General features: G+C 55.0%; 1 protein-coding gene across 4 annotated transcripts; it reads left to right on the forward strand.

The window, feature by feature from the left end:
• Positions 1-553: 553 nt before the first annotated feature.
• On the forward strand, positions 554-9,312 carry NDUFAB1 (NADH:ubiquinone oxidoreductase subunit AB1). Of its 4 annotated transcripts, none has more exons than XM_066275847.1 (5): positions 554-741; positions 5,858-5,980; positions 7,312-7,513; positions 7,988-8,102; positions 9,157-9,312. In XM_066275847.1, the coding sequence occupies exons 1-4, from the start codon at positions 586-588 to the stop codon at positions 8,077-8,079; spliced, it is 573 nt and encodes a 190-aa protein (XP_066131944.1). In that variant the 5' UTR covers positions 554-585; the 3' UTR covers positions 8,080-8,102; positions 9,157-9,312. The 4 variants fall into 4 exon arrangements, with proteins under 4 accessions (XP_066131944.1, XP_066131943.1, XP_066131946.1 ...); XM_066275846.1 differs by having other exon boundaries at positions 7,988-8,086; XM_066275849.1 differs by having other exon boundaries at positions 7,312-7,399.
• Positions 9,313-10,365: the final 1,053 nt, after the last annotated feature.

The following is a 10,365-nucleotide window of genomic DNA, read 5'->3' on the forward strand; positions in this document are numbered from 1 at the left end:
TTTACAACTAAAATGATGTTTGCATAGTAAGAGTCAATTGCAGTAAGATAAGCATCAACTCCTGGTTGAGGCACTTCCTTGTTCATTGATTGTTTTTTCAAATGTGGCTCGATTGCGGGGGGCGCCTTTAGCCAGGCCAGTGGCCCTTTGCGCAAGCCAGCAACCTTGGGGTCATGTCTGTGATCCCAGGCTCAAGCCGGTGACCTCGGGTTTCAAACCCGGGACCTCAGCATCCCAGGTCGATGCTCTCTCTGTTGGGCCGCCACCTGGACCCGCTTACTGTAATTCTACATTAATTAGTGTTACATAAATCTATTTTTAGGTTCTTATTTTATGCTGAGTTTTGACCTATTGAATAATTTTCATTCCTGTGGGAGAATCGCGGCATGCAGAAGTTTCTTCCTGCAAGATGAGTGTTGAGGGTTCTAGTTCTGGGCTGGAGGGCGCAGTGCCGCCAGGGGCCGCCAGGGGCCGCCACCCCGCCCGTGCGCTCGGCAGCGCCGCTCCGTGCGTCGCCCGCCCCGCCCCCGGGAGCGGAAACGAGCCCCGCGCGCGCCGCGCAGTGCACTCTGGGTCGGCGCAGGCATGGCGGCTCGTGTCCTTTCCTGCTGTGTCCGCCGGCTGCCCGCGGCCTTGGGCTCGCTGCCCCGGCTGCCCACGCTGGCCGCCGCCCGGCCGCTCGGCACCGCGCTGTGCCCCGCGGGGACGCAGACGAGGCCCGCGGCCGCGGCGCTCGCGCAGGTGATTCGCGGTGACTTTGCCGGGGCCGGACAGGGGTCAGGGAGCGGGCCGCGGGGGGAGGGCGGGGGCCGCGTCCGTCGGAGGCGGGCTGCCCGGAGCGTCCTCCCGCGCCCGGTGCCTAACGGCGCTCGGTCGGCGCTGGTGCGAGGCCGTGCCGCCCTAGGGACCCCCGCGGTCGGACCTAGGGACACCCCGGGTTCGAGCACCGGCTGCTGCCGAGCGACACCGCGGGCTATCGGGTCGCCGCGCTCGGCCGTGGTCTGCACGGCGCCTCGGGATGCTGGTCGCTCCCCGGAGCCTCGGCGCCGAGTCAGCGGAGATGCGGCAGGCAGAGCGCCCGCGCCGTGCGCCCCGGTGACAGGAGTCGCTACGGTGACAGCTCTCTAGGGGAAAGGGATGACCGGCTGCGGGAGGGAAGCCACGCTGGCCACGGCCTCTCCGGGGGCAGGCCTCTCCCTGAATTTCTCCCTCCTGGAGGCCAGGGTCGGAAACAGGAGTGTCTGTTTTTGTTTGTTTTTAATCTGCAAACATTTATGAGGCTGACACTCTCCTTAGGGCAGTGATTTTCAACCCTTGGCTGCACATGCAGGTCGCCTGGGAGACTTAAAAGAGGAAGAAAAATAAATCCCTTCCACCCCCCACTCCATCCCCCCTTCTGATCAACTGGCAGGGATGAGGCCCTGGCGCGGGATTTTGTTTGAAGTTTACCAAGATTCAGAAATGCTGTCTTAAGGTAGGATAGGCTCCCGGGGTTCAAGGTGAGAGAAACCCCCTTTCAAACCCTGGGACTTCTTTGTCATAGTGGTTTCGAGGCTGATGAAGATGTCAGTGAAAAGGACAGGAGAAGGAACGGGGAGTCGCAGGTCAAGCAGTCTCGCTGGGCAGAGCCTGGGGCGCCCAGTGATTGTTCTGTGCGGCCAGTGTTGAGATTTACTGACACGGCGGGAGATTCATTCATGGGAGGTCGACCTGTTGACCGAATCAAGAGGTTGAAAGTGTCACCCTGAAGTTAAAGAGGCGGTACATGAGATGCTCAGGTGTTCTGTCTTTGAGACGGTAACAGTCGACTTAAGACGCAAAAGAAGCAGGTCCCTGCACTTAGAGCCCTGATACTCAATCAAAACTTGATTCTGTGTAGAGATCACCTGGGTTAAAATACAGATTGTGGGAAGGGGCCAAGAGTCATTTCCAAAGGGCTTCCAGCAGATGTGTTATAAAAAGATAAGACTATAAAATAGAAGATGAGGAGACAAAGGATTGTGGTCTAAACTGGAGCCCAGAAGTTTGATACTTGACCCTGGCAGGCCCTGAATCTAGTCCATCACCTTAACCCCTCGGCCACGACTACAGTTCAGGCCCTGCATCTGAACTGTCTCGCAGTCAGAGCACAGAGAGTTTCCAGAGAGTTCTGTGGGACACGGGACCTACGTAAAAACTGGTCTTGGTACCAGGGCCGGATGACATGTGTGTGACAGTGATGGGCTCAGGACTGCGGCCTGTCCATACCACTGGTGCCCCGGTAAGACAAACCCCTTTGTCTTCCTCAGGGCTGCAGCCGTGGCCTGGCCTCTTCTGTGCCAGCCTGTGTGGCGTGCCACCTTGCCCGTAAATCTCAGGCAACGTGGACTCGTTTCTTCCTACGCACACACGGCACTCGCATGCTTCTCCTTTTCTTGGCCTGCCTTTCCCTCCTTGAATCATCTGCCCCTGTCTTCCTGGTTTGTAAAGATTGAACGATAACTTTTGTCTCATTTTTGTCACAGCTGAACTGATCTGTTTGGATCGGTCTTTTCCATGAGAGCGTAGCTTCTCTGAGGATAGGGGTCTCGTCTTCTTTACCGTTGTCATTCCAGCCTGTAGCACAGGTGGAGGCAGTCCTGCGATGAAGGCAGGGCACTGCCACGCGGAGGGCAGGTGTGCCCAGAGCACAGAAGCAGGAAGGGTCTGACCCAGGGCTGGGGTTCAAGGAACTCACCCACTGGCTCTGCCCGGAGGACCGATTCAAGTATGAAAACTAAAAGATACACTGAAAGGTAGTTCATTATTTCATGCACTTAATACTTAAATGAGAATAAAAGAGGCACACAGAACTAGATTATAAGAAAGTTTGAAAATATGAATGAAAAAATATTCAATACCTGGCAAAAAACAAACTATGATTTAAGGCATTTCCATATTGCTTCTTGATTGGCGTCCTCACTTGCAATTTTTTTACCCATGGACCCGGGAGAACTCGACTGCGGGCGCTTAGCCTACGCTGTTGCACAGATGAATGTTAAAAAAGAGTAAGGAATGTGAATCTGTGATTTCCACACTGGGCGGCTGCCCAGGTGCCCACCTTAGAGAGAACCCTGATGACAAGGGCCATTTTAACAACTGGTTTGCCGAACTCAAAAAAATTAGGCATGGGTTCTGCCGAACTGGTTTGAACCGGCTGGGTCCCCCCGTGGACTGAAGTACATGGCAGTGAGCGTGGTCTTGAAGGCCGAGTTTCTGCAGCAGTCAGGGCAGGGCGCCGTGGCCCGTGCTGAGGCCAGGATGGGCCGGCAGGCGCTGTGGGAGGGAGAGGCCCTGGGCGAGGCAGCAGACAGCAGGCCTTCTGTGGAGGCCCTGTGTGCTCACCGGGGAATGTGGGTGTTCTCCGCCTGGGTCAGGGAGTGAACATGAAACAAGGATTGTTGAAGGAGTGACACCTTTCCTCCCAGCCAGCCATGCGGGGTGACTGAGTGTGACAGAGGGACAATGGGAAGAGGGGAGTTTGGCCCTGGAGTTTCTGGCTGGAGCCCCAGGTGGGAGTCTGGGAGCAGCTATTTTGTGGACGGTGAGCAGTTCATTGCCAGACAGTGGAGGTCGAGGTGTCTGTGCTGCTTGGTGGAACTGTGCAGGGGGCAGCTGGCAGAAGTGGCCTTCGAAGCCGTCTGCATGTGTTCCTTCCAAGTTCCCTTCGGTGAGAGGGGCCAGGTGGCGTGAAGGTGTGTGCCGAGGGACGCGCCAGGTCTGGCTGGTTCCTGCCCCCCCTTCCCTGCACACGGGCCTGCTCTGCGGTCCGGGCGGAAGGTTTTGTTCAGTAGAATTGTTGGGTGTGCATCTTGGGAAGAACAGTTAACATCAGAAACAACACGTATCTTTTTTTAAACAGCAGAGATCCAGCAGGAAGGAGGCAGTAGGCCCTCCAGGCGGCCTTTCTGCCTCAGTCTCCTCATCTCCAACGGGTGGTGGTCCCGTGCATCTCAGTTCTGTCAGAACTAAAGGAGAGCGCATGGAAAGTGCTGAGGGCAGGTGCCAGCGCCCGACTTGGTGATGAGAAACAGTCGGACACCTGAAGCGCTGGGCCCTTCTTGGTGTGTCTGACACCCCACGGCAGTGCTGTGTGCTGTGTGCAGCACTGCCGTCTACCCCGTCTCAGAGGTGAGGACACTGAGGCACGGAGAGGTCAGTGAGAGCCAGTGCCGGTGCAGATGAGGCCGGCTCGGTCCAGGGTCTGAGCCCTCGCCTCGGCCCCGTTAGCTGCTCATGCCGCCTGGCGGAGACCCCTTTAGTTTCGTGCACTTACAGGGTGTCCGCCTGGCCTCTGCAGGCCTTGCCCTGCTGCCAGGGACCGTGCCAACCGCAGTGGGCCACGTGGGTAGCCGTATACAGATACCCTGACCAGCGTCCTCCTCCTCCGGCACGAGGCAGTGACAGCGACAGGCTCCCCTTGCGGGCCCCCTCCTCAGCAGGGGTGCCCAGACGAGGTCACCACTGGGTCCCTCTGCCCCGAGGTCTCGTCTGGGGTCAGCGCCCTCCTGCTCCTGCCTGCTCCTGAGCTCTTCCTGCTGCATCATTCCTCTGCGCTTGGGGACCTCCGCGTCCTCCCACACCACAGGGCTCCTGGCCCACGCTGCCCTCGCACGGGGAGGGGGCCGTAAATCTAGACAAACAAGAGCAAGTGCTCTGGAACTCCCAAGGCTCCAGAAATACTCCCTAGAGCAGGGCTCCCCAAACTTTTTACACAGGGGGCCAGTGCACTGTCCCTCAGACCGTTGGAGGGCCGCCACATGCAGTGCTCCTCTCACTGACCACCAGTGAAAGAGGTGCCCCTTCCGGAAGGGCGGCGGGGCCGGATGCGGCCCGCAGGCCATGGTTTGGGGACGCCTGCTAGAGTCAGTCCCGTCTCCTGGCGGCTTACCGATCAGACCTGCGTCAGTGCCTGGCTGTGGGTTTGGCTGGTTGTGTGTGTTTCTCGGCCGTGTAAGAGCTCTGTGTGCAGCTGTGCACACGCGCTTGCTTCATCTCACAGTGTGCGACGTCCCATGTCGCTTTGAGTCCCAGGCGCCTGAGCCCCAGCCAGCAAAACCTGTGTTCTTCTACGGGAAATGCCCCAAGACCTCTAAGCCCCAGTACTGAGCACACTTCCAGAAGGAGGACAGACCAGGTCAGATCAGGGACTTCCACACTGAGCCCCACCGTCCCACTGCTGTTCTGCTCTCGCTCTGCACTGTGCCGTCCACGGCTTCAGGCCCGCTGACCCGTGACGTGGGGCTCGTCACGCTGGGTGAAGGAGCCCAGTCAGGACCCTAGACCCACTCTAAAGCAAACAGGTGATTATCAGGTGGAACTGAGATGACCGCGGAGAGCGGAAGGGCCTGAGGTTTGGCCGTGACGAGGGTGGACCCCGACAGGAAAGGAACTGGGAGGACTCTCGGGCGCCCTCTCCTCTGGGTTGGCAGCCAATGGGCTGAACCAGACCCCTGCGGTGGTGGCCGCAGTGAGAGCCATCCCTCATTCTGCCATGACAGCTCTTCCATGTGGGTGGTTTTGACTGGGTATGCCTGTGGGAGTGGCAGAGGCTTCCTGTGGCGGTGGCTGCCACAGGTGCCACGAGAGGACATAAGCCCTTCTGCAGCAGACCTGGCACGATTTTAGGCTCAACGCCTGAGGGCTGAACAGGAGGCAGGATGGGCCAGTCCTGGCTCTGGGGGCAGGGAGGCCCCTGTTTATGCCGCTGCGTGCTAGGGCTTCCGAGAGTGCCCGTTGGGGCCCGTCTGATCAGATGGCTCTGTGGAATACGTCTAAGACCAGCTCGTGCACTCCCAGGAGGCATTCTAGGTTCAGTGTCTCTCTCCTGCCCTCGCAGACGCCAGGCCGCCTTCCACAGCTGTGCCGCCGATACAGCGACGCGCCCCCTCTGACGTTAGAGGGCATCAAGGACCGCGTCCTCTACGTCCTGAAGCTCTATGACAAGATCGACCCAGAGAAGGTAACTCCCGTGCTGTAAATGTCTTGCTTTAAAGGAGCATTTCGTCACAGTATAAAATTCACAGTCCAAAAAGGACGTTCAGTCCAGTTCCCCTGCTCCCAGCCGCCCATCCCCTCTGGGAGGCAGCAGTGAGACCAGCTTCCTGTGTGTCTTTCCAGAGCTACTCAGCACGTATGCAAGGACGCAGGCATACACGTATGTGTAGCGTCTGTGCCGTGTGGTCTCTATCTCAGGTCAGAGAGAGGGAGGGACACCGGTCTCTTCCTGTGTGTGCCCTGCCGGGGATCGAACCAGCAGCCTCTGTGCTTCGGGATAATGAGCGAACCAACCAAGCCATCTGGCCAGGGCCCCACCTGTCTTTAAAAACACAGTGGGCAGATTCTGTAAACACTGTTAGGCACCTTTCTTAACTCCTGGAATCTTTCTCATAGGGACAGATAAAAAATTCCTTCAACAAGTGAATGTATTGTGTGAGTAGGATAGTGGGGTTTTGGGTTTTCTGAGGTATAATTGAAACCTGGCATTGCTCCAGGTATTTGTATATACCGTGAATTAACACATAGTTACACAAAAGATTTGTTCCTGTAATGAGGAACTTTAAGATCTATCCCTTAGCCACTTTCAGACATGCAGGACAGTCCTCACTCGAGTCACCGTGCTGTGTGTGATATCCCCAGGATGGTCTGTGTGGATGTGGGTTTTCGATGCATTCTTCCTGGTGATCTTGAAATTGAAATTAGAGGCAGGTGATGATCAACACTGTTTGCTATTCTTGGTGGTGGGGGAGGTCGCAGTGTCTTAGAGAAGGTGCAGTGTCTTAGTTGTTAATGAGGCAGCCAGAAAAGCCACGCTCCAATGTCACTCAGAGCAGTGATCAAAGATCTTAATAAAATACATACAGAGTAAAATCCATCATGAGCTTTTTTTAGCGAGCAGACAGGAAAGGAGAGAGATGAGAAGCATCAACTTGTAGTTGAGGCACCTTAGTTCATTGATTGCTTCTCATATGTGCCTTGACTGGGGGGCTCCGGCCAAGCCAGTGACCCCTTGCTCAAGCTGCTGACCTTGGGTTTTGAACCTGGACCTCAGCATCGCAGGTGGACGCTATCCTGTGCCACCACCTGGTTAGGCCACCGTTAGCTTTTTATATATTAGATCAGTCAAATGTCAACACGTAGAGCACAGCAAGCACACACCAGTGCATGTTAAGATGTGTCGGGGTCACCGCGGCGCCCCTCTTTAGAACTAGACCCTCCGTGTGATGACTGAGTAGCCTGTCCCACTCGGCTGTCTTGCAAGCGGAAGCTCATAGACTGAATTCTGTCCTGCAGCTCTCAGTGAATTCGCATTTTATGAAAGACCTGGGCTTAGACAGTTTGGACCAAGTGGAGATTATCATGGCCATGGAGGACGAATTTGGTAAGCAGATCGCAGGCTGCGTCTTCAGTGGAAACAGCAGCACGCCTGCCTCCACCTCCACACGCCGGCCGGGGTCTCCTGCAGTGCTTCCAGTGCACACTCCATGTTACCCGGGTTTGTGCCAGTTAGTTGTGCGAATTAAGACAATTCGAGGCTTCACAGCTAATTGTGGGGGTGAATGGGGACCTCTGTGCCATCGGACAGAGCAGAACTTAGCTAAACTAAGATGCCTCAGCAATTATGCTAAAGAGGCGTGGTAGGTACCTGCCAGGGCAGGGGGTATGGGATTTCTTTTGGGGCAGTCAGATATTCTACAGTTAGATGATGTTGATGGTTGTACAACCTCATGACGATTCTAAAAACAAATGAATTTTACACTTTACCTGGGTGACTTTTTTATTACGTGAATTAAACCTTTAAAACCGCCAACCATTACGGCCAGTTTGATACACACATTGTCTAGAACAGAACTAGAACCCACAGCTCCAGTGGATTCGGGGTCGTGGAAACACGATCGAGTGTTAGTGCTTTCGGGTCCAAAGGACTGACTTTCTCTGCACTCACGCTGTTGTCCATTTTTACTTTCAGGGTTTGAAATTCCTGATATAGATGCGGAGAAGCTGATGTGTCCACAAGAAATTGTAGATTACATTGCAGATAAGAAGGATGTGTATGAATAAGTGTCAGGTAAATAGTTTGACATGTAAGTATGACGTTCTCACGTAGAATTAATCTCTCTGGGGTTCTTCAGTGAAGTGGAGACTTGGGAAGAGATGGAAATGCTGACAGGTTTTTCAGTGGCTGTAAACGCAGGCCACTGGTCACCAGCCCCTCCCAGGGGGCCAGCCCCGTGGTCATCTCCGTCCTCACGGGGAGGTGGGAGTGGTCTCCTCCCGCACAGACTCCCAGTGTCAGCCCTCCTAAAAGCAGCCTTGTAGGAAAGACCATGAGTTGGCCCAGAAGCGGAGCCCACGGCCTCCCTGTGGCCCGAGGCGAGCCCCGCCCGCTGTCGGGAATCGGGGTGGCCTGGCTGTTGGCTGTGAGGCAGAGGCTTTGTGGACAAGAGGGGAGACCTGTTCCTCCCGGCTCTGCTCACTCGTCTGTCAGGCCACTGGGAGCCGCGCTGCGCCTGCCTGGGACTCTGTGTGTAAATCACTTACGCTCGATGGTAATGCTCGATGATAACGAAGCCCGTCAGTAAACACTGCGTTTCCTCATGTATAAGACGCACCCTTTCCAGAAAAATCGGGTCTAGAAACTGGGTGTGTCTTTGCAGTGGTTGTAGACTGTCTTACTTGCATTTCCTGCTTTTCCGCGCTTGTTTCTGCGCTCCTTGTTGAAGACAGTGATTCGTCATCAGACACAGATGAGGACAAGCTCATGGATGGAAGTTCTGGTTCTGACAATGATGAGGAATTGTATGACTCTTATGATGAATAAAACTTGAGTTCAGTAACTTTATGTAATACATTTTCCCCCTAAATTTTGGGCCCCAAAATCAAGGTGCGTCTTATACATGGGGAATACTGGTATTTGGACTCGAGGGTCATAAGTGGTCAGACTTTCTAAGTAAAACTTGGTATCTGTGCTACCACCTCAGTTCCCCTGGGTGTAGCAGCCCAGAGGTCTCCCTGTAAAGCTCGTAACACGCCCACAACAGCGCACCAACAATGCACCCACAACAGCGCACCCACAACAGCGCAACAACGCACCTGCAACAGCGCACCCTGATGCTGACCTCGCTGTGTCCTTTGCAGGCAGACCCCTCCCCCAGGAGCCTCAGCAGGAGCAGCGAGCGTGGCGGCCAGAGCGTGTTCCACATCCCTGCTGACGTGGATGGAGGAGCTCTCTTTAGACTGTATTTAAGTTGTCTTAAGTGTTTTTGCCCTTTGAAAATAAATCTATAAAACCAACACCTGTCAGCCTTCAGTTTTTCAGTGATGTCTATCAAGTGCATTTTTTTTTAGTGTATGCATGAGAGAGTGAGAGATGAGAAGTATCAACTCATAGTTGCAGCACCTTAGTTGTTCATTGATTCTTATATGTGCCTTGACTGGGGGGGGGTCCAACTGAGCCAGTGACTCCTTGCTCAAGCCAGCGACCTTGGGCTCAAGCCAGCGACCTTGGGGTCATGTCTGTGATCCCATGCTCAAGCTGGTGACCCTGTGCTCAAGCCAGATGAGTCTACTCAAGCCAGTGACCTTGGAGTTTCCAACCTGGGTCCTCAGCATCCCAGGCCAACGCTCTATCCACTGCACCACTGCCTGGTCAGGCGTAAAGTGCATTCGTATGTTGATTTTTATTAGTACATATTTTAAGTTTTTATTTACTGACTTTAAAGAGAAAGGGGTGGGGGGTAGTGGGAAGTATGAACTCATAGTTGCTTCTAATATGTGCTTTGATCGGCGTGCCTGGGGTTTTAAACCGGTGACCTCAGCATTCCGGGTTGACTGCCAAGCCACTGCGCTACCACAGATCAGGTGTGATCTGTCATTGGTATGCACGCAGATCAAGTGTATGAGTTTGTTTTTTTTTTATATATATATATATATTTTTTTTTTTTTTCTGAAGCTGGAAACAGGGAGAGACAGTCAGACAGACTCCCGCATGCGCCCGACCGGGATCCACCCGGCACGCCCACCAGGGGCGATGCTCTGCCCATCCTGGGAGTCGCCATGTTGCGACCAGAGCCACTCTAGCGCCTGGGGCAGAGGCCACAGAGCCATGCCCAGCACCCGGGCCATCTTTGCTCCAATGGAGCCTTGGCTGCAGGAGGGGAAGAGAGAGACAGAGAGGAAAGCGCGGCGGAGGGGTGGAGAAGCAAATGGGCGCTTCTCCTGTGTGCCCTGGCCAGAAATCGAACCCGGGTCCTCCGCACGCTAGGCCGACGCTCTACCGCTGAGCCAACCGGTCAGGGCCAAGTGTATGAGTTTTTGAGCGGTGTACTTGGAACAAAATAGGCTTGG

Source organism: Saccopteryx bilineata, chromosome 4, assembly GCF_036850765.1.
Source record: "Saccopteryx bilineata isolate mSacBil1 chromosome 4, mSacBil1_pri_phased_curated, whole genome shotgun sequence".
Classification (NCBI taxonomy): domain Eukaryota; kingdom Metazoa; phylum Chordata; class Mammalia; order Chiroptera; family Emballonuridae; genus Saccopteryx; species Saccopteryx bilineata.

Coding starts and splice junctions, on each gene's coding strand:
- NDUFAB1 (XM_066275847.1), top strand. CDS start 586: ATGGCGGCTCGTGTCCTTTCCTGCTGTGTCCGCCGGCTGCCCGCGGCC. Junction 742..5,857: donor CGGCCGCGGCGCTCGCGCAG/GTGATTCGCGGT, acceptor CTGCCCTCGCAG/ACGCCAGGCCGCCTTCCACA. Junction 5,981..7,311: donor ACAAGATCGACCCAGAGAAG/GTAACTCCCGTG, acceptor TCTGTCCTGCAG/CTCTCAGTGAATTCGCATTT.